At 45.0% G+C, this 24651-nt stretch overlaps 1 protein-coding gene across 2 annotated transcripts in view; it reads left to right on the forward strand.

The window, feature by feature from the left end:
• The window catches only part of UST (uronyl 2-sulfotransferase), a 266013-nt gene that overhangs the window by 136806 nt on the left and 104556 nt on the right, over positions 1-24651 (forward strand). For both annotated transcript variants that reach the window (XM_036024868.1, XM_028510379.2), the window contains exon 3: positions 20319-20474. In XM_036024868.1, the coding sequence (XP_035880761.1) occupies positions 20319-20474 (156 nt within the window). The remainder of the gene's footprint in view (positions 1-20318; positions 20475-24651) is intronic.

A 24651-nucleotide genomic window follows, 5' to 3' on the forward strand; every position in this document is an offset into this window, starting at 1 on the left:
AATAGCCATTTGCTCCAATACAGCTCCCAACGACTCCCCGCCCACCCCCCAGCAGTTCTGTATCAGCCGGCGCCTGAATTTGTCCGCACTTCGGATGCTTCTTAGAAACTCGCTGCGCAGTACGTTTGATATAAATTTTATAGAGCCATCTCCTTCAGATTTTTCTTTGTCAAACAAATTACTCCCTTTTTAATTATTCTTACTTGCTCTCATACAATGATTAAAATATCACAGGAAATGTGTGTGATTAAGTTCATGTTTCCTGAATACATTTGATGATTAGGCGCAGACAGATGGCTCCTGCCGTATCTAATAGAACACCAGAAATACATCGTAACCTCCTTATGGGGTATGTTTTAGCTCCAGCTCCTAGCACCATGTTGGATCCTAAGCCTGGTCCTTTTTCTTAATTTATTTTTCTCATTAATTTAGAGATAATGAGTCCTATTTTTCATTTGTGCTTCTTTGCTCTGTGGCAGATATCTTTATGAGCTACCCTGTTTCTGTGCTGGAATAAACTACCATAATGGGTAAATAAATATCATTCATAAGCATAAATAAAGGAAAGTAAGATACTCATTTATATTCACTTAACTTGTGGTTCCTTTTGATTCACAGCATTATTTTTGCATGGACATTGCTGTAAGCCCTGTGATCCCTGCAAAGCACTCTGATCTCTTTCTGAAAAAGGAAATCCAGCCCCCTTGCTACCTAGTCACCTCATCACAAATACTCCCCATTACACATGCTCCCCCCAACCACTCAGGGTGTCTGTCTCACCCAGCACCACCACCACCAGGGGGCACCCCACCTCCTCTCCAAGGTCCTGGTCCAGGGCCCCACTGCCTCTTCACTGCCCCTGGAACCTTCCAATATGGCTGCCTGCCGCTGACGAACGTCTCCCCCGTGCACCCCTGAAGTCATCCCTTCTGCCCCAGACCCCATTCAGCCCAGCACAGGGAAAGGTCGGGATCACCTTGGAGCTGGGACAGCCACCTTTGGAATCTCCTGAGGAAGGTCTGCCTCCCACATCTAAGGGGAGTGCCTAATGTATAGTCGACTTTGTTTCATTTTTAGGGGCTTTACTTGGTCTTTAGAAGACATGTTAGTGCCGCGATCCTCTCGTTCCCAGTGGCCGTTATATTTTGAGAGAGATCTTACAGATCTTCTGGGCCCCAGCTTCCTTTCTCCCGGTCCAGTCTGTTCCTCACGGTGTCACACGCAGTCTCCCTAGACCCAGGCGTGGCCCGGACACCCCCTGCTTCGGCTGCTCCTGGCGCCCCTCGGGGTGAATACCCAGAAGCACTAGGGCCTGGGCCACCCCCCACCTCAGCCCCTTCTCCCCACCCTGGGGAGGTTTACTGTCTGATTTTTTTTTTAAATAGCACATTGGGGTTTCCTGCCTGCTCCCTTTAAAAAATGACACTGAGACTCTTTACAAGGTGGTGATTAGAGACCTCTTATGTTTACCAAATCTCTGTTTGTTCCTTAGCCGTATTCCTACGGGGTGTGTCAAATGCACACACAGCAGCCTGGGCTTGCATGACACACCACTTTGCACGCTTTTCTCATTAGGCCCTGCTGGCACCTAGAATAGATGGCGTGAGAGTTAATTAGATGCCATTACTTGCAGAAATCTCCAAGGCTTTTTTTTTTCATTGTACACAAGATGAGTCTATTAATTATTTCTATCAAGGAAGGTTTAAATAACATCAGTTAATGGCCACTTGGAGCGGCCACCAGCAGGCAGAATGAGGAACCCCGGGTTGAGTGTCATCTTCTTCCCTGTGGGGAGAAGATCTATGAAGACAGAACCGCGGCCTCTAGGAGTCTGCAGTCTGCGGGCGAGGATTAAATACATGTAGAGTGAGGGGTTGAAATAACTTAGTGTGTAGGTCTCCGTGCCAGTGATCACGGCATTCGCACAATGGGAGAACAGGGAACCCCCTAAGACCCAGAGAAGATGTGAGGATTTGAGTCCAGCACAAACACCAACTTGCTTTTCCTAGTGCTTTTACAGTTGTACAGTAGTGCAGTGCTGTGTGGGTCTGTTGTGAAAAAGTATTCGACTCTTAACGGTGTATCTAGGTGGGGGGCTCACCTGTAAAGTTTCTCGCGCTCCTGGAGCCCTCTGTGTCTGGCACGCTGCCGAGAGCAGGACACTGTGTTAGAGTTAGGCATTGCTCTCTCTCCGGTCCTCTTTTGGAACACACTCACCCCTGAGAGGAGAGACCTCCCTGAGCCTTCGGCACTTCTACGTAGACTACTGGACCAGAAGCTCCCTGAGCAGGAGGGCCCTGGTGCATCTTCATGGGTGGTGGAAGCACAGAAGGGGACAGGGGACGTCCAGCATCCAACTCAGTCATGGAGGGCCACTCCCCTGCCCCACCCACCACAGTCTGGAACCTGTCCGTCTACAGCCCCATATTCATCTGCCTCACTGTCCCTTCCCCCTCAAACCCCACCTCCCTACTCCGAGCTCCAGCCACGTGAGGGTAATTTGTTTCTTAGTGCTGGCTGCTGCCTCTGCCCTGAGCACCCCCTCCCACACCCAGCATCATCAGAGCCAGGGCGGGTAACTCGGACCCCTGCTGCAGGAAACACAACCTCAGATTGGTGAAGCATGAAAGGGGAGGGGGAAGAGAGTGCTGGGAAGCCTCCTGGCGCGGGGGTTGGCGGGGGAGAGAAATGTACACAACGTTTTTTTTTAATTGAGATATAATTCATACACCACAAAACTGTCCCTTTGAAAGTGTACAATTCAGCAGTTTTTACTATAGTCACAAAGTTGTGCAACCATCACCACTGTACAATTTCAGAACACGTCCATCACCCCAACAATGAGCTCCGTTTTCATTGACAGTCGCTCCCTGCTTCCCCTGCCCCAGCCTCTAGGAGCCGCTAGTCTACTTCCTGTTTTCTATGGTTGTGCCTGTTCTGGGCTTTATATAAATGTCATCATACAATCTGTGGCCTTTCGTATCTGGCTTATTTTACTTAGCATATGTTTTCAGGCTTTATTCATGTTGTGCCACGTATCCGTATTTGATTCCTTTATACAGCAGAATACAATGCAACTGTATTATACGGATATGCCGGCTGTTTATCTGATCACCATGTACTGGACGTTTGGCTCCTTTCCACTTCCCAGCTGTCACGAACAATGCTTCTATGAACATGCTTCTATGTACAAGACGTGGTGGGGCGGATCTTGGGTGTAACCTAGGAGTGGAACTTCAGGGCCACACAGTGACTCTGTGTTTAACACGGCGGGGAAATGGCCAAACTGCCTTCCCAAGTGGCTGCCTCACTTCGCATCCCACCGACAGTGTATGAGGGCTCCAATTTCTCCCCACCCTTGTCAATATTTGTGATTGTTCATCTTACCCATTCTAGCCACCCCACTGGGTACGAAGTGGTATCTCATCGTGCTTAACCCAATATGTTTTAAATTAAAGCATGGGCACGTTCTCTATTTCGGAGATCTAGGCAAAACCCTGGTGTCCCTGGCAAGCTAGCTAATTCCTAGTTACAGTTCTTTGGGTCAGTTAGAAAGAGGTACCCTCCCAACCCATCACCAACGCAGCCTCATCATGCATGGCTGGATGAGTAGCTGGTACTTCTGTGCAAAGAGAAAGGTGCCTCCTCCCCCTTCCTCAAACGAGATGCAGCTCCTCACCCAGGCTCACGGCTTGGCCTGTGGGGCACACCTCTTCTGCACGTGACTTTGTCCAGGGCGCAAACTAGACACCTCTCCTTGGCCTGCACTTGGCCACTTGGGAGCTGGATTTACATGGGTTCCAGTCGCAGCTGAACTTTGGAGCTGTGACTTGGAACAAGTGACTTAATGTCCTGGTCCTATTTCCTTGTTGGTAGACAATAATGACAATAATAGAACACTCTTACGGTATCGTGAAGATGAAATGAAATGAACTTTATAAAGGAGCTATTCCAGGACCTGGCAAATCCGAGGGCTCACTAAACAGTTCATTTTCTGTCTTGTCTTTAGCGACCCAGCACAGGTATCCATTCCTCACGAGGGTGTCCAACCTTTTGGCATCTCTGGGCCACACTGGAAGAATTATCTTGAGCCACACATTAAATACATTGTAACACCTAATCACAGAAGAAATCTCATAATGTTTTAAGTAAATTTATGGTTTTGTGTTGGGCCGCATTCACAGCCATCCTGGGCTGCAGTTGGCCTGCGGGCCACGGGTCGGACACCCCCGCTAGAAGATGGGTCCGCAGACTTGTGGCCCACGGGCCAGCTCAGCCTGATGTCGTATCTCCCACAGGGTGAGAATGGGTTTGAAAGGGCTGTGACACAAAGCAGGACATGTGACATAGGAAATATGCCCTCTGTGACCTGAAGTATGTCCCCCAGCATCTCCTCTCTGGCCTTTTACAGAAAAAGCTCACCCCCCTCTTATAAACCCCCCTCTGCCAGCCCCCCTGTCCCTTGCCCTATCCCACCCCTAATCCAGGGCTGGCTGTTCCCACTCACAGCCCCTCTCACTGTGGAGCTGTCTCAGTCACAGCCCTATTCACACAGGACCCCCTAAGAGGCGATCAGCAGCTCCTTCACCCCAAATCTCTTGCTGCATGGAAGGAGGGTAGGCAGGGACAGATAGGCCAGTGAAGGGGGGACTCCAACAGTTTTTCCAGCTTCACAATTTTGCCTCAGTCCTGATTGTGAGAAGAAACCAGGCCTGCACTCTGGATGTCCGCCCGTTGTTGCATTTTAGCTAAGCAACACCTTTGACCCCAACTTTATCCCAAATAGGAGGGAATCCGTCCAGCATGTTAGTGCACAGAGCCGTTCTGAACTTGCCCCCAGCCGGGGCGGACTTCCCAGGAACTCGTCTGTTTCTCAGTGATTCTCGGCCCCCCTCCGGAAGGCAGCTCGGCCTGCGGGGATCAGGCCCGTATCCAGCAGAACTCCTGCCAGTCCCAGGAAGAGGCGACCCTGGCGTTCTCTCAGCGAGGCTGAGTGAACTCAAGACCTGCACCCCCTCGGACAGGGCTGGACGGAACGAACGCACAGCAAGTGTGTTTTGAGAGTCTAAGTAAGAGGAGCAGCCGTGGATCTGCCTGCCTGACTCTAATACTTCGGGCATTAAAAAGGTGTCTTAAATCTTGATTTTCCTTGCATTTACGCTTCTGTCAAATTCCTCGTGCAGACACAGATGCTTTGCATTTACCGCAGAGCCTTCACTGCAGTTTTCTGGAGTTAGTCATGCAAACTGTGCCTTCGTGTTTTTGGCTTCTTACACACTGAACATGATTTTTACAGCTTATTTCTGTGAACTTGAGCTCTGTGTGTATGAGAGAGAAAGAGGGATCGGTCTGTGCCCTGACGACTTGTCCCCTGAAGAAAGGCCAGGAACGCTTGCGATGACAAGGCCTTGACGCGAGCGGGACAGCACAGGTCTGGGGCGGCAGGTGTTCGAGGTGCCGTCGGGGATCTGAGCTGAGCTGTCTCCAAGGCTCAGCAAAAACATGCACTTTTTTCCCCACAGATACGAAAATTTTTTTAAAAAAGGAAAATAACAAACCTAAATGAAGGATTTGCAGCTCACAATGATTTGTTAACTTTTTACCAAGAAAAAAGGAAGGAAGGAAGGAAGGAAGGAAGGAAGGAAGGAAGGAAGGAAGGAAGGAAGGAAGGAAGGAAGGAAGGAAGGAGAGAAAAGGAAAAGAAAAGAAAAGATAGAAAAGAAATCACTCAGTTTATAGCAGGTTTTCTCCCAAGACTTCTGACGTGTCAGTTGTTTGCAAACACCCTGACCAGTGGAGGGAGTAGGGAGAGGTTTCCAAGCCTCAGCTCTAAATAAATAATTTATGTCAAAGCTTATCAAGCATTACTCCTCTGAAGCTTCAAAGCGGTTGTTGATAAATTTTCTGAAAAACAGAATGGCATTTCCAGCCTTGGATGTGAGCGATCCCCTGGATGAGCTCACTTCCTGTGACGGACCGGAGAACAGAGTTTGGCCTTGAGAACCTCTCACACGAGTGGGGCAGGAGTTGTGTGTTGACCATGTAACCTCCCAGGTGCAAGGGATGCAGAGTGTGTGCTCAGTGCGGTTACAGTCAAGTGGGGGAGGGGGCCCCGCGGCTGAAGGACTCTTTAGATGTGCGTCTGAGCAATTAGTGTGCTGTGTGAGTTTTGTTTTGTTTTTGTTTTTGTTCTAAGTAAACGTTACACATCTTCAGGAGGGAGGTTTACCATAACAGAGCAGATTAAAATCGCTGCAGTGGGTTGCTTGGCTGCGGGGGCAGACGGATGTTTATAACAAATGTGTCTCCTTAGCCAGCTCCCTTTGACTTCCAACCATATGTATTTTATAAACTACCCAGCAAGGAGAGCGTCCTGTTAAATGAAGGGATTTTAAAGTTAAAACACTTGAAGAAAGCAGGCATGCTGTATGAGAACTTACCCGGTGACCTACTGTGGTCACAGATGCAGGATTCGTAAGCTCATGGTGCTGCTATTGCAATGGGGTGTCCTGTGGGATGAAAGGAGTGGTGTGAGAGTTATAGCCCTAAAACCATCAAAAAATTAAAAAGGGGAACGTCTGTATCAGTGAGAAATGTGTTTGGCAGAAAATAGCAGAAAACCTAACCACAGTGGCCCAGACAGGGGAAGAGGCTTATTTCGGGCAGTAAGCAGGCCAGGTCCGCTATAATGGTGCAGTGAAGTCTTTGGCGCTCTCTCTCTTCTTGTACTACCCTCGCTGGCTTGCAGATGCTAGCCTGTAGGATGACAGTCATGCTCGCTTCCTCATGGTCGCACTACGACCATGCTGCCCTGCCTGCCACCTGCGTTCCACGAAGGAGGAAGGAATTAAACATGAAGGCAAAGGATTGAAAAAGGATGCCAGATAAGTCTGTCTGTTATTAGAAGATTTCTCAAAAGGCCATTTCGGCAGTATCCACTTATATTTCATTCATGATGGTCAGTGAATGGATGTGCTGGTTGACCATGGCCAGTTCCAACACTCCCTGGAAGCAGGAGTTGAGGGCAGCCCTCCGAGTTCTTAGGGACAGCGCAGGAGGGGGTGATGGTCTGAGAGGAAACGGAGATACTGCTGCCGAAAGAAGAGGGGAGGGGACAGCTGCTATTGTTCACTGAGTCAGGCTCGCAGTGCATTTACCACGAGGTTGCGGATGGTCGTAAGCAAAGAAAGAGAAATCACAAGCTGCTGTTTTTATTAGGTAACAAAATAGTGAGAATGCATTTTATTTGTCGGTGGATTTATGTACTACTTTGCTCGTTCTTCCAACAATTGGAAGCCATTTACAGAAAATGTAAAATAAAATGATAAAATATCAAAGCCACGAAGAATCTAAATTATAAAAGAAACTTCAGTATAGAGAGACCATAGTTCCAAAATATTGCTGTAGTTGAATAACCTTCAACTGCCGTTGAATTTCCAGGCAGTCGACAGGAAAATGGCAATTCTCATTTTCCACAAGGCAGAGATATGCTGGTTTTTCCAGAGTGTAGTGGATTTGAGAGCATGTGTGTTGGTTTGAAGAGCCGTTCTGTAACTGACCTTGGATACATCATGTAATTCCTCTAATTCTCAGTTTTTTCGTCTTTTATATGGGAGTCCTTGTACTCAGGGTATTGGGTGTTTTTGCAAATTAAGTGAGATAATTGCATGTAAGGTTCTCAGAAATAAGAGACCTGAGATGACGACAAAATGAGACGTCAGGAGACAGCGTGGTCACTGACACCCGCTCACAAGCGCAGAGCTGACCTGGGTGATACCGTACCTCCCAGGGTCTAGTGGGGGTTCTCCAGCTGCAAAGACGGCTGTTGCCCTGTGAGTTGTCTTCCGCTTTTTCTCGTCCTGTCAGATGGTAAAATCTTGAGGGATGTCAAATATTCATGTCAGTTTAAACTATAGTTGGGGGAATACTTTGGGACTTCTTTTATTTAGCTGTGTTTGATAGCCTGAATGTAATGATAGCTCCCTGTGGAAAACAGGGTGCTTCCTCTGTCTTGGGGGACATTTCTGAAAGATCCGTTTCCCCACCACCACATAACAAATGAAAATGAATAAAAACCAGTGCCCATCAGTAAATGAGTGGACCACAAGACTGTGGTACCTTTACACGATGGAATACTACGCAGCAGAAAGAAAGAAGGAGCTCCTACTGTTCGTGACAGCAGTATTATGCTAAGTGAAATTAACCAGACAGGGAAAGACAAGTATTATATGATCTCACCTATAAGTGGAACCTGATCAACAAAACAAACAAGTGGGCAAAGTAGAACCAGAGACATGGAAATAAAGAACAATCTTGACAGTAACCAGAGGGGCGGGGAGGGGAACAATGGGGGAGAGAAGGGGAAGGGTCAAGGCAGGGAGCACGTATAAAGGACCCAAGGACAGCCGGGGAGAGGGAGGACTGAATGTGGGAGGTGGGAGGTGGGGAGGGCAGGGGACAGTTATGGGGGAAATTTGGGGACAACTGTAATTGAACAACAATACAAAATAAATAAATATTTTTTTAAAAATCATACCATTACCAGTAAAAAAAAAAAAACAAACCCAAAAAGGAATCCCCCCCGCCAAACAGCCTATAGATCCTGTGGAAACAGACTCCCCGTGATCAGATCCATGCTGATCTGGGTGAACTGGTCTGTATTATATGCCACGCTGGTTAAAAATTAATTCATTTATGAAAAAGTTGTACTTGTGAAAAGCCTCCAATATGTAGGCAGTATGACATTTCTTCATCTGAGAGCAATTTAAATATCTTATTACCATCTCCAGCTAAAAATACCGTATGAATTCCAGATTCTTGTGAGGAGTTAATCTTCCAGCTCAAGTTCACCTTGTTGCGAAATCTCCATCTCATTTCAATTCATGGAGGCAGAGGGGGGAGAAGGGGGTGATGTCATTTTATGTCCCCTTCTCCAGCTATCAGCAAATCTGTGCCAGGGAGCGGGGAACTGTGAGGGTGTATTGGAATACAACCAGCAAATGGACCCTTGTCATGGTTTAGAAATGCTCTCTGCATCTGTCACTCTTGTTCCATGTTCTGCAGCTGACATTGGGGTTTTCACGAATGGGTGCTTGAAGAATCAAGAACAATAGGGCCTTTGAACACTGCTATACGTAGGCCCTATTGGTTGCTTACCCAACATCTGTGTCCCAATATCCACCCCAGTCTCCTCCTCTTTGTTGACCCCATTGGTCAAGTTTTCCCCTGTGAGGAAGGTAACCCCATCCCCAGCTCCAGGGTGAATCCTGGGTTATTTAAGCTTGTAATGATCATGTCATTTTCTTTGCTAATGGGTAATTGAGATATGGGCTGATAGCTTAGATCTGGCCAAGAAAACATGAGGGGAATTTTTCTCGGATTATAAAGTAAGGTAAGGTTTTCAAATCTTAAAGGAAGTACCCAAGAAAGATAGTCTTTTCCTTTCCTGAGCTCTGTCACTCCGCATGTGATGGCTGGAATTGTAGTCGCCATCATGCAATATGAGGAAAGCTGGTCTGAGGACAATACTGACACACCAGGATGGCAGAGCAAGATGGGACACAAATATGGAACGAATCCTGAATCTCCATACCTAAGGACATTTGTTTTGAATGAGAATATATTTCACTGTTATTTATTTATTTGTAAGAGAATAGGTTTTTCTTATTGTTTGAATTGGCTTGGCTTTTCTGATACCTACAGACAAAAGCATCCTCTGTAATATACAGAGATAGGACATTGACACACAGCCATCAGGGAAGTTCTTTAGCCACGTCTAAGCTGGTGGTTCTCAGAGGCTGCAGCTCCTTGGTTTTCCTGCCCTGTCATTCTAAGCCCCATGGGGGTGAGGGACAGCACTGGCCCAGAGAGTTTATGAATTTTGCATGGTGTGTTTTCCTTGCGTATTACACATGCAGCACACACACATTCATGAATGTAAAACATGCCAAGAAGCCAGCTCTACATAGCCAAATAAAGCATGAGGGCTAGAACGTTCCTTATTGATTCAAGCCGACAAGAATTAGGTAGGTGTACTTTGGCAATGGGAGAAGAACTAAATGGAGACTACTCAATGTCAAAAGATACCACAGCCATGCTCTCTCTGTGAAACTTCTCTGAGGTGCCCAAACCATTACCCCTTGTCCCCATTCTCCTACCACTGTGTTCACATCTCTACTGGGGCACTGGCCACAGCGTGTCAGTGCACACGGCGCCAGTGTATGCTTCCCTTATTCACCTGAGAGTTCATACAGAGGACATGTCCTGTCCTTTGTCACAGTCATTCACCTGACAACTACCTATTGAGCCTCTACTATTGCGTGCCGGTGTCTCCTCCCAGGAGCTGAAGATACGAACAATAGTGAGGAGAGGCAGCTGTGCTCCTATCGTCACGGCATTCAGTCTAGTCAGAGACGGTGGTCGTGTCACAATAATCCATTCATTTGTTGCTGCTTACCAAGTGCCGGCCCTCAGGAAGAGCTTAGTAATGATCTGTTGAGTTCAGGCACAGAATTTTCTATATTCCACATAGTCTCCTACCCTCACAGTTGTTCACGTAGGTTCCTACTGTGCGGGAAAGGTTCCCAGAAGCAAGCACGGTCTAGCCCAATGTGCGAGCTCTTTCCAAGCCTCTGCTTGCAGCGCGCTTACTGCTGTCTCACTGGCCAGGAGTGTGTCCAGGCCCACAGTCCACGTGGGAGCAGGTCACACTCTGCATGGATATGGGAGGTGGGATCGGTTGGGGCTCCTCACTGTGCCAATCTGCCACACTATTTTGAAGTGTGGGCTATGTTATAAAAACCTTAAAATCAGCCAAGGAATCTAAACAATGGTCATTTGAATCCAAGAATACATTTTTTTAAAGGTTTTATGTATTTATTTTTAGAGAGGGAAGGGAGGGGGGAGAGAGAGACAGACAGACAGACAGACAGACATCAATGTGTGGTTGCTGGGGGTTATGGCCTGCAACCCAGGAATGTACCCTGGCTGGGAATCGAACCTGGGACACTTTGGTTCCCAGTCCGCACTCAATCCACTGAGCTACGCCAGCCAGGGCTAAGAATACATTTCTTGCTACAAATTCACACAAACTAAAATTGTATTCAGACATTTTAAGTGGAAAATGATTACATGGTTCACAGTGAACAGTGGATCTAAGCCTTTGGTCTTAAAATCTTGAAAGTGCTTCGATGGGAGAGAGAAGCAGGGACAACCAAGTGAGGCTCTGCCCCGGCTTTGGTCCTGGTTTCCGTGGACACAGTCTTACCATTCTAGATTAAATGGTTGGCCTATGCCAGCAATACCTGCTGTAAATGATGGAACTTACAACCAATAATCAACACTTCTCCTTTGTTGCATTATAACGAATGGATTGTTTAGAGCGAGCTCAGAGTATACATTCTTAACTAAAAAAAAAGTGGAACAAATATGAAGAAATAAAACTTAACTTTAAGCAGACTCTTAAATCTTGAGAGCCTATATAACGTGCCTGTGCATGTTTTATTTGGAGCTGTGTGTAATTAAGAGAAAATGTGTTGCAGATCTGAATGAAAAGTTAAACGAAGTATGCGGGTCTGGCGGAAAACTTATTTACCCAGAATTATCTGCAGAATTCCATATTCTGGTCCAAAACTTAATGTAAAAAGACAGTTGGATTGATGAACACAAAAATGGAACAACTCCAAATTCTAGAACTAATTAGAGGACTGTGAGTCCTCTGTTCTAACTGGGAAATCGGCGACTCTCCTTCTCAGAGTTTTGTTTAAAAAAGCATTTTGGATCACTGAATGCATAGCACATAGGAAAATCCCAGAAATAGCTGGAATTGGGGCAGATTCAGTGCAGTGATATTACCTGTCGCGCCTTTGAGCTCAGCAAAACACACGGCACCTATACGTAAAGGTGAGGGTTACATAGGAGTGCCAGCCTCGTATTGGGTTTTCCCGTTTCATGTTGATTGTAAAGGCCATAGAGAAACCTTGAAGGGCTCTTAGAAGAGTAGGCAGAGGCTCCGTGCACAGTGCAGTGGGGCTGTTATGTATGTACAGAGACAACACCAAGTCCTGTGTAAACATTTTGAAATACTCCTTCAGGGTGATTTAGCCTTTGAAACTTTTGCATCCTCCTTATTCTGCTCTTGTTTCATGTATGTGGCATGTGGGCTTCACTGCTCTTTTCTGTCAAACATGTGAGTATTCCGTGGACTCAGTTTTCTATGGACTAACCCCAGGTTTGAGTTTCAGAAAACTGGAACGTACTGTAGGAATAAGATACCCAGATTATGGACTTGCTGTCTGTGATTTGCATACTGACCAGAGGAAGAAGCCTAAAGAACGTGGTAAAATTAAAAGCACATCTGTCTTTTCTCAGTGTGTATCTTTTCTTCACATTTGTCAATTTGAGGTTTGAAAGTATTCATCTTCCTGTTCGTGGATTCTACCAAGGTCACCTGAAATATGAGTGTTTAATCAAACAGGAAGGCACATTTTTCAGAAGATTACTTTAAAGTTCAACCATGATAGTTTAATCATCACATCCAAAGATTATTTCTGGCTCCTTGTGAAAATTGCTTTTGGCCATGAGGATTCTGTCTCAGCATGCAAGGTGTCACATGCCTGGGGACAGTTGGTGATGCTGTGCACGGCAGAGATGAGGACATCAGATAGACCGGAGTGGAATGAATATTCAGAAGTGCGGGATGTCATTCAGATAACTCCCCGAACACCTGTTAATATTGCGTAACCCTGTCCTGACATCATGCAGTGTCAACAAGAAGGAGCCTTGAAACCAATGGATTCAAGAACCCCAATGTACACTTGAAACTTTGGCCCAGAGAAGTTGGTCACACTTACTTGTTCAATGTCACTCAACTGGCCTGGCCAAGGGGAAAGCTAGAATTTTATGATTTTCAGTCCAGGGACTTTCTCTACTTCTCCATACTTTTTCTTTTGTGATACAATAAATAATAGTGTTTCAAAATAAGAGCATACAAAAAAAAACCCTGATGGACTCTCCTTTATAGTTTTAGGAGACAACCAAAAGATAAGTGATAACTACAACAGCAAAACCAAATGATAAATATGACAGCATTGATTGTAAAACAACATTTAATAGCATTTTACCCCAACATTCTGTCTCTTTCTTTAATAGACAGATAGATATTTACTATTTATCTACTCTGCACAAGCCCGATAGACCCAGTCTATTACGGAAATAGAACAGATGGATTTGCAGAGGATTTATAGCTATATTTGTCTTTCAGTAGATAGCATCAGACATGCACCTGTTTCCAGCAGGAGCAGGAGAAAAGAAGGAAGCATACGTCTCAGGTTTGGCAAGGCTTCTGGGTTATGAATAATTAGGGCCATCACTTGAGGAATGACAATGAGGAAAAACAGAGTTCTTTGGCGGGTTCTGTCTATTCCCCCTTCCAGAGGGGAAGACATGAGCCCAGGGGTGTGCAGAGTCGGTGATTAGAAAAGAGATGCATCTGTCAGGAAACCTAGAATGGCTTGCTTGGCAAAGCCAGGGAGAATCGCTGCCAAGTTCTGGAAGGTACTGCTGGGAAGCTGAGCCCTGTGCAGCCTCTGGCATTTGGTGATGGGCTTTAAAAAATGACAGAGAGCGCTCCAAGTGATTAAAACTGTAGAAGAGAAGGGAAGCATAAGATGATCCTAAAGGTAGACTCGTTACACAACAAGCGCAAACAGGAGTGGGACATGAACAGAAATGCACCAAGTTCCAACGCAGAGCCTCAAGCGCCCTTGGAGCTGGGGTCATCCGCACAAATTCCTGGAACTTGTTTTTTCCCTACTCTTCTTATGAATGTATTTGACAAGGAAAACGTTAGAATCCAGTGTTAATTTTTAAGGCATTTCCAGATTGTATCTTGATAACAATATAGGTTAAAACTAATCATTCAATGGCCTCAAAAGAGAGCGTCCTTTATTGGGCCGCCCTCCGGCCCTCTCCTCTTTCTGGTGGGGAAGCTGAGGCTGGAAAGGGGGTGCACCACGGAGTCCTGGGAAGCTTCACCGCAAGGGCTCGCTGAATGGGCTTAACCGCTCCGAGCCACATGCACAGCGAGTATCGGAACTCTTCCAGAGCTCACGCCTCAGAAAGCCCCGCGGTAGTGATTCTTCCTCCACCCCACCCCCTCCAGTCTACAGGTGCTGTAAGTTCGAGAAGCGCTCTCTTACTTACCTCAGAAAATCGTTACTTCTTTAGCATACTATTAGCATGAAGGGGCTAATGCTTTGACAGTGTCGGGTCTAAATTTCAGCTCATCTAATCAGCCCGCCTGCACACCTGCTCCCCAGTCATTCCGCGTGAGTTGACCTTGACTGTGGTGTGAGCATATTTGTCTGGTTCATCGTGGCTTTTAACGATGGTCCAGAGGCCGTCAGCATTCCAGGGAGACCCAAGGAAGGCACGACAGTGCCTTTCCCCGGAGTCCCCTCCAGTATCGTGGGGGCAGCCCTCTCCCTGACCCCGCTGCTCCGAAAGGCTGCAGGAACTGCTCCACGGCTTCCCAGAGCAGGCCAGGAGCCCTGCACAAGAGCAGGTCCTCAGGACAGACCCCGGGGGGGCTCTGCAGAGCCAGACTCCTGACCCACATCCTAGGCCCTCTGTTTCCGTTGCTCCTCGAGTGGGGCCTGGAAGTCTTGAGTTTTTCAAGTTCATAGGCAATTTGAATATGTAGCCATTTGGGAACCACAGCTCGTAACCTACTATATTAAATATCATTTTGCAAAGATTTAAAGCAGACCTGACATGGATCTTTCTAATAAGACCAGTCCCCAGAGAGTCCGATGAGCTCAGACTATGAGAGTCTTGGTCCAGGGCAACTGGGCTTCTCACCTAGAAAGGCTTCTCTTTCCCCTTCCCATGTCAAAGCTGGACCATCTACTGAAATCGTGGGCATCATCTGGAGGCAGTTGCTGTTGTGCTCAGCGTTTTGGAAAGACTGCTGTTTACTTGGCGTGCTCCCCATAACCCTGTCAGGCCCTGGGGCTCTGTGGTGTGTGCGGAACTTACAAAGCAGGAGACATAAAATATGGTATTCATAGAGCGAAACATTTTGGCGCTCCCTTCATGTCTACAAACCGGCCATAAAACAGAAACCACAGACATAATACTCCTATAACCACAGTTATCAAGAATGAAGATTCATTGGGGGTGTGGGGGGGGGGGGGGCTGGAAGGATGACGGCTTTTGGTGTGCACTTCTTCATAGGATGCCCGAAGAAAGAACATTCGAAATTTGTGTGCAGATGCTAATAGGAATGTTTAAGTAGGGGTGTCGTTTTCTACTTGATAATTGGCAAGTATCTATCGAAGAAAATGGGGATTTTGAGGTTGATCTTAAGAGGTCTTTAAAAGTCCTTTCACAGTCATTAAGTTTATCATTGGAGGGAATGGTCTTATCTTTATAGAATGTCAAGTGCATTTGGGATTTCCTAAACTCTTGACTAGGGCTACTGCTCCTAGTTTTTCCTTCCCAGTGGAAGTGGTTCGCGGCATCGGAGGCAGCTGTGGCCACCTGGGAGCGATTCGGGGAGGAGGGAAGGAAAGCTACATCCTTCTGCTCTTTCTCTGCCATGAGCTGCTTTGACACTCTGGGCTTCCATCAGCTTCTAAAGTCCAGGGCCCAGCAGAAGTAGCGCCTGCTTCAGTGTGGTTGGTAGGGTAATAGTATAGGTGTAATAACTTACAGTTTTAATTTGAACATTTCACCTAAAATGTCATATGGTGTGCTTGAGTGGGCTATTGTTATATTCTAGAAATGCATGCTTATCATTGTGTAATAAGAGATTTTGTAATAAAAAGGGGGTGTATTTGTGCTGGACCCTGCGCATCTTCAGGAAGGAGAAGGAGAGGCTAATCGACTCCTCTCGGTTCTGCCTGAACATTCCGGGGACCTGCATATCGCATGAGAAATGGCCAGGGACACTGGTTGTGATGGGTGCCTGTTGAAAAATAACATTTCATGAGATTGGATACCTTCAAAATGTAGCAAAAGAAAATAGTATCTCTGTCACAGAAATCAAGCTAAACATCTTTTTCACCCTTCGATGTTATAGTGTATTATGTAGAGGGTTGTCTTAGAGGTCAGGAGAGCCGGGGACTGGGTTTTCGTTGTTACACTTTTTAGCGTGGTGACCTTGAAATGGATGATCCCTCTGGGCCTCAGTGTACTCATCTAAAAAATAGCCCTGTACATACCTCACAGAGCACTTGAGAGGGGGAAAGGACAATGTCAAGGCAAGTGCCAAGTCACACCCAGGTTGGGCCGGGGGTGGGTGATGCAGAGTGGTAGCATGGGGGTGGTGAGGGGATCGGGATGGATGGATTAATCTGAGTTGCATGGAGACCTCAAACGCTGTTGCTTTATGAATCTATGATCTATGGGGTAACTCAAGGGAGTCACGTAGGCGCTGTTAATGATGGATGCTTCAATGATTTGGTAATTTAAGCTCCTAGAGAAATGCACAGCGAGAGTGAAGACCATTGTGCTATTTGACTAATTATCATGAACAAGGATTAAAAGGATTTACGTGGCACCTAGGACGGGGTCAGGGTCAGCCCCCCGTAAAAATTGGTCCCTTTTCCCATCATCATTCCAGATATTTACAGCAGACCTTCAGGAGCAAATCCATAGGTCCACCAAAAGCAGGATTGAATCAACTTGTTGTTAATTTTAACACCTTATCCAACATCAGCACCTTGACTTGGCCTGCCTAAATTTGCCAGTTTCCAGGGCATTCCATAGGGTTCTTTTCAAAAGTGACTTAAAAGCCTCCCCCTATATATTTGAATGTTATTTTGTGATGGGGCATGCCGTGTCCTCAAAAGTCACAAGCCTGGCTCCAGAAGCTCTATGTTCGTGCTCTGTGGCTGTGTGTGTGCAGAGAAAGGGTAGCAATGGAGCCACAGGAGGGAGGTTAAGCTCTCCTTTCTTTTCACATATTATTGTAGATAGAGCTGAAGGAACGACGCAATGATTTTTGTTTTTCTATGTGTTCTTTTTAAATAACAAATATTCATAACCATTATCGGGGAGCTTCCCATGAGACTAATGAAAACATTGAAGTGAACATTTTTAAAAATCTAACTAACCAATAACCTAAAGTTAAACAACAGCTTTAGCTACTAGCAAAAGGGTGTAGATAGGCACTAAGGCTGCTGCTGTATTGATTACCCAAGAAATTCAGGAGAAATGAAGTGTTTTCACCTATAGTTTCTAAGTAAGTGCCTCAATTTTCTGCCGAAATTTTCTAAGACATGCCTGTGCTCTTACCATAAAGTAGTCGGTATGCTATAACTCACACTTCTAGGTCATCAATTCATCATAATGAATTCTTGCTGGCTGTTCTGTGCTGTGCTAGAAGACAAGGGAAAATGTGATCACCCCAGTCCTTAAGCAGTTTATTTCTCCCAAGACATCGACATCGTGTTTATGTCATCACCATTGTCCATGCCCCAGCCCGGTTATTATGGAAGTCCAGGTCTCCTTCCCTGGGTCATCGCCTCATAACTAAGAACGCAGTGATTTATCTGAACACTTGAACTTCTGTGGTTATTGACAGAGAACAGGCTCTCCGAATACTTGCTGACAGAACCATAATTAAAATGACCTATTATAATGACTATCTTTTTACCTTGAGGACCTTTATTAGCATTTGATCAGAAAGATCAGCTGTATTTGAAGGTTTTTGTGGTCCCATATTTTGGCAGAATCATTGTGTTAATTGGTGTTAAGCAGTCCATTAAGTCCCGCAGGCTGCCAAGAACCCGTCAATGTCTCTTGAGGCTCTGTAATATGGACAGGGAGGGTTCTAGGCACTGGGAGGACATTTGATAGAGGGTACTGATTGGTCCAAATAAACAAGGCTTTCCTCATTTGAAGAAAACATACTAGAAGAATTATATCAAAATGGTACATGACTGGTTGCTAAATGAGTGATATAGATAATATTTATGGTTTACTTCAGTGACAATTAGCCCTTAAGCTCACAGTTTATGAAGCGGCATTCTGCATAAGAAATATTTCAGGAAGATAACCTATAATTATGGACAAAATTTCAAACGACATACCATAGGCAAGTCTGGGGTATGTTTTTGTTTATACTGTACTATATTCTTTAGCTTTGGGACTTTTTGTGGCCTTCTGTTATTAATATGTGTTGAATAAAGGAAACTCTGAATTATCATTTGTTAGTTGTTGCTCGAAGCTAGCATTCGAAAGCGAAATAGTATCTTTACTGGGGATGTAAATATTTACTGAGATGCATTCCATACTAGCTTCTTAGTCTATAAAGATCATTATAACTGAGTAATTAAAAAAAAAGAAATAAAAGGCATTTGTATCGGAAAAGAAGTAAAACTATCCCTGTTTGCACATGACATGCTCATCTATATAGGAAATCATAAAAAAATCAACATCCCCCCCCAAAAAAAACTATTAGAGCTGATAAATGACTTCAGCAAGATTACAGGATACTAGATCAATATAGAAAAATCCATTGTACTTCTATTAATGGCCAATCAATCCCAAATGAAATGAAGTAGACAATTCCGTATATAATCGCATCAAAAATAGTCAAAGGGGTGTAAGACTTGCACACTGAAAATTGCAAATCGTCAGTGAAACACATTAAAGGAGAACCAAGTGAGTGGACAGACTTCCTGTGTCATGGACTGGAAGACTATGAAGACGGCAGTGTCCCCAGGGTGATCCACAGATTCAGCATTACCTCTGCCAAAATCTCACTGCCTTTTTTTTTTTTTTTGCAGAAATTGACAAGCTGGTCCTAAAATTCATATGCAAATGCAAGGGATCCAGAATAGTCAAAACAATCTTGAAAAAGAATAAAGTTGGAGGGACTCATTCTTCCCGATTTCAAAATGTATAACAAAGCAAAGTGGTACTGACATAAGGATGAACACATAGATCCATGGAATAGAATTGGGCATCCAAAAATAAACCCATGCATTTATGGTTAGTGGATTTTCATTTCATAGTTAAATGGAGAAAGAATGGTCTTTTCAATAAATGGTCCTGGGTTAAGTGGTTATTCACATGCAAAAGAATGAAGTCAGAGCAGCAGCTCACACCATACACAAAAGTAACTCAAAATGAGCCAATAAGCACATGAAATATGCTCAACATCATTTAGTCATCAGGGAAATGCAAATCAGAACCATGCTGAGATACCACTTCACACCTGTTAGGATGGCTATCATTAAAAAACAAACAAACCAAGCAATAACAAAGGGTGGCCAGGATGTGGAGAAATGGGAAGTCTTTTATGTTCCTAGTAGAAATGTAAAATGGTGCAGCTGTATTAAAAAGAGTTTAGCAGTTCTTCAAAAAATTAATCATAGAGTTACCATACGATCCAGCAATTTCACTCCTAGGATATCCTCAAGGTGAATCAAAAACCGGTATCCACATGAAAACTTACACAAAAATGTGTGTAGCCTCATTAACCCTACCAGCTAAAAAGTGAAAACAATTCAAATGTCCACCTACTGATGAATATATAAAGAAAATACAGTCTGTCCGTACACGTAGTATTTATTCAGCCACATAAAGGAATGAAGTCCTTATGGATTCACACTCCAACATGGGTGAAACTTGAAAACACTTTGCCAAGTAAAAGAGGCCAGAAACCAAAGACCACGTGTTGTATGACTCCACTTATGTGAGATGTCTTGAAGGATACAGGCAAAACCATAGAGACACAAAGTAGAGAGTTCCCAGGGACCAAAGTAGGGAGGGACATGAACAGTGACTGCTAATGGGTATGGAGTTTCTTTCGGGGTGAAGTGTTCTGGAATAAGATAGCAGTGCTGATTCACGGGTTTGGGAGCATACTAACTGGTACACTTTAAAAAGATGAATTTTACTGTATGTAAATTATGTCTCAACTTTTAAAATTACTGTATCTTTCCTTGAGCCCTCTATACATAAGTTCTAATAAAGCATAATTATAACTTGCAAAAGAATATTATTAATGCACATATTTATATATTTTGTTCCTAAGGCAAAAAAAAAGTTCCCTGATCAGCCTTGTAGGTGGCATGAAATGTCACCACTTTTAGGTGTCAGTGCCCATGGCAAGATGATGAGTCCAGCTCTTGTCTTGAGTGACACGGTGAAGGTAAATACGATTCATCGCTTCCATTCTCTCATTAAGTTCATGTGATCCTTTTCGTTAGACTGATGAAACGTTTGTTGTTTTGAAATGGAGGGAAGAACCCTGAGCATGTGACCCCCAAGGTCTCACCTTGGCCCTCTCTCTCGTTCTCCCCCAGGTGCTGCCTTTCCCGAGCCAGGTGGTATACAACAGAGTGGGCAAGTGTGGGAGTCGCACTGTGGTCTTACTTCTGAGAATCTTGTCGGAGAAGCACGGATTTAATTTGGTCACGTCAGACATTCACAACAAAACCAGGCTTACTAAAAACGAACAAGTAAGTTGTCTTTGACGACTTTGCTTCAATTCATTTGTGTAATAATTAGTAGGTGCCTTAAAAGACTTCCGTCAGACCCCTGACAAAGGAATGCCAGAGTGGCAATTTCATGCTGTTATTTTCTCCAGAATGTGGAAGGAAGTTTAAGCGTTCTGGTGGAAACCTTTAAGACAGGAAGTTTCCATGAAGGAATACTATTGTTAGGACTGAAGGACCATGTATATTCATCATTGTCTATTTAGCTAAAAATAGCAATGCATAAATCTCAAATGGTTACACCTCTGACATCCTGACAGCAAAAATAAAAACAATTATTTTAATATTTCTTCTTTTGTGTTTGCTCACAAGTATTCTAGGTCTTTATGGTTATAATAGAGAGAAAACCATCTTTGGACCAGGAATCTGACTGGCGTATGGGGGCACAGGCTTCTTGTCCTGATCGGCTCAGGGAACCTTGAACTTCCAAAGCAGCATTAGGCATATTCAGCAGTAGCAAAAGAGTTATCCCATTTCCCCGGAAACAGTCCTGCCCCCAATACAGCCGAGCCATGCAAGCGGACATCCTGGTGATAGAGTAGGGGTCTATTTTCTGCCCAGAAGCTGCGCACATAGACCCTACATTGTAAGCTTATACAAAAGCAGGGTCAACAGTCTCCACGGGGGCACTTGGCTGATGGAGAAAAGTCAGGCATTGTGCTCTCAAGGTCATTTTAGAGGGTCAAGTTTGTTAACCCGAAGTTACAAAGCTCTTCTGTGTCTTTAGATACTTAGGATGGATGAGTAGCCGCCAGCACAAGTCAGGGTTTTCCAGAGAACAGACCCAGCAGGATGGAGATATCTACCGATTGATCAGTCAGTTGATAGATACAAAATGGGATTTATTACAGGGAGCTGGCTTGTGCATTAACGGAGGCGGAGAAGCCCCATGGTCTGCCATCTGCCACCGGGGGCCCAGGAAAGCCAGTGGTGTAGTGGAGTTCGAAGGCCTGAGAACCAGGGAAGCCAGTGCTATAAATCCCAGTCAAAGCATTAATAATATAGGATGAGATGTCCTGGCTTAAACAGTGAGGCAGGAAAAAAAGGAGCTAATTCCTCCTTTCTCTACATTTTGTTCTATTCAGGCCTCCGAGAGGTTAGGTGAAGCCCGCCCCTCCTCACAGACACACCCAGAACATTGTTCCATCCAGGTGCCTCTTGGCCAGTCCAGGTGACACATTAGCCATCACACCCTCCAATGAGCACATACATGTGGGAGGTCAACAAGGCACGTGGTTCACTGTCCTGTTGAGACCACCATTATGGAAATGTCCACCCACGTCCACTTCTTTCTGATGTAATCCTCCCCTTTGAGGCACTCAAAACCTCACAGGCAGAGGGAACTTGCAATGGCTTTTCTCTTTCCGCATGGGGGACAGTGGGGCTGTTTTTAACACAGCGATGTAGCCAACAGTACTTGCTATAAGCCAGTATATTTAGTGTCTTCCACAATATGGAGATCAATATGCACATTCCTTTGAAAACTTCCACTAAAGAGTCTCTGAGTATCATGTCTAAAGAGTCATTCGCAATCAACAATAAATTATTTTGAGATTAGCCCTTGTAGATTCAGTAGCAGGCACTATATAGAAAAATGATATTTGGTGATATTGAAGGACATTGCATTTTATGAACAGCTTTGAATAGTGGTAGGTTCTCAGATTTCCTTACCTGATTGACAAGCTAACACATTAAGCTGGTCATGTCCTTTGGACTGCTTGAAAAAAAAGTGACTACACATTAACAGCCCGTGTCACTGCAATTTTATCATAGTGATTGAATTTGGTGTTCCTTCGAGTCCTCGGGTCTGCTTACCAGATTAGACTTGAACATTGCGGATGTGTGAGAACTATGCCCAGTTCTCAGAAGCCTCATAAAGCACAGCAGCTCGATTTCGGTTCCCACCGCTGGTCGGGTACAAACAATACAGCAAGGTGACTCGACTATTAGACACGGAGATGTTTAGGAATGCCCTAGGAGAGCGAGCACAAACTGTCACATTTAAATACACTGTGTGATTTGTACACAAATAAGCCTACTCCTTGGTTTCCTATGAAGAGGCATCTTGAGAATGTAAACTATGGTTGCAGCCGTCAAGAGAAGGATTTAGATGAAAAATTCACAGCGATTTCTGAAAGGTGTGTCAATTGCTACATCCAGAAAAGGGTTAAAGACAAAGTCATGTTTGTCCGCTAAAGCTGGAGTCAGCTCTCATCCGTTTGGAATGACCGGCTTGTCGGGGGGCCAGGGAATAGGCCAGACAATCGTTTCAGGTTCTTTCCAGCCCTGTGATTCGGCAATATATTTATCCAACTTCTAGCATAATCTGTGCGTAGTGTAAGCTGAAACATTTCTGATTCCTGTGGTCAGTGTGACCTAGAATATAGCTCATTACTCAGTTCCTCCAGATTCCTGTTAAATTATAAGGCAAGTTGAGTTAAAACTCCAGGGAAAGGTAAAGATACAGTAGGAAAAACAAATATGCAGCTTTGGTGTAAAACTAAGCGGCAGTGACAGCTGCCTCTGTGGCTCGCTGACTGGGTGGGGACCCCCACAGGGGGCCAGGAATCGTCATGATGAGAAACCAGGTTTGAAGCAGTTCAGGAATGTTTAAAGAAACTCTCTGCCTTATTATAGGTATCCTTTTACCAAAGTTTCAAGGTGGATAAAACAAGCGGAGAAAAGAAATATTATTTTAACCTAATATATTCAAGAAATCATTTGTGGTATGAATAGCTCCTCTTCTAGGTAATTTATTAAAGGGAAGGGGGGGTGTGTGGTTTAGCAGATGAGTTAAAAGTTTCAAGTCAGTGGTTCTGCACATTAAACACTAGGACTCTGAAAACGAGTTCCCATGGAGACATTGTTCTCTGGCGTTAGTAACCGTTTCACTTCAGGTGCACAATGAGGCAGACGGGCTCCTGTGGGCCGGCCGGGGCCTCTGGCCACCATGGAGAACATTCATTTCATGGGAAGATGTGTTCCAAGTTCCAGACGACTGACTTACAAATGAACCGTAGAATGGTGTTCACTTACAAGACGTGGATTATCTGTACCATCGTCTTCATATACAACCGCGCCTCTCTGGCCAGAGTCACACTCATGCACATGCGTGCGTTTCACACCAAGAGAGTAGCTGTCACCAGATACACACACATACACACACACATTCCCTCTCTCTGTGTCTCTGTGCTAAATTTTTAAAAAGTTATTTAATGGAATAAGATACTGAAGGAATTATTGAAGAGGCAAGGGAGCATGAAGACACCAAATGTTAGAAGGCCCATAAAGACCCCGGCACATCTGCCCTTAGAGGAATAGGAGTGCCTTGGAAGTGAACACCTACGTGAGAAGACTCCGCCCCGCGGAAGAGCGTGCGCAGCCGCTGCCTGCCCAGTGCTGGCCGGGCCTTTGCTGGGCGCGCAACACAGACCCCGGGGGCTCTCGTTTTGCTTCTACTCTGAAACCAGATTTCAGTTTCTTGGGCTAGTTTAGATAGTCTCATGGAAAATGGAGACTATGTGGAATTTGAAAGATGGGGAACTATTGTCCAAAAGACATGGGGTATGTTTTCCAAAAGACTCCTAACCATCTTTGCTAATGGTCTGGTGCTGTTTTTCTGAAAATAGTGCTCTCGGGACACTCAAGGCCAACGGGTAGCAGGCATGTCACAGACATGAGAACTCAAGACTATTCTTTCTGGAGAAGGGCAAAACCGGGAGCCCCAAGTTTGAGAAAGCAAATACTTTTACCATTTTTATTCATACTGAAGCTCCTCAGGGTTGCAAATTGCAAACAGCATCTACTCCATGCGAATTGTTTTACTGCATTATTGTGTTGAACTCTTCTGGACCTGAGACCACACCAGTGAGTGGGTATGAGTTCCTGTTTCATGGATCAGAAAACTGAGACAACCAGAGTGTCACTTTCAGGACAGAATAGATTAGACTAGAACAGAATGACTACCCATAGCACCTGAGCTTGAACTTAGGCCCCCGGAATCCAAGGGCCATTCCTCTAAGGCGGCGGTGATCTGTTCTGGCTGCATAGCAGAATCTCCAGCAGAGCCTTTTGAAACATAGAGTTGCAATGGCCCTTCTGAAGTTTCCAGGGTAGAGTCCAAAATGCATTTTTTAAAAAA

Source organism: Phyllostomus discolor, chromosome 4 (genome assembly GCF_004126475.2).
Source record: "Phyllostomus discolor isolate MPI-MPIP mPhyDis1 chromosome 4, mPhyDis1.pri.v3, whole genome shotgun sequence".
Lineage (NCBI taxonomy): Eukaryota > Metazoa > Chordata > Mammalia > Chiroptera > Phyllostomidae > Phyllostomus > Phyllostomus discolor.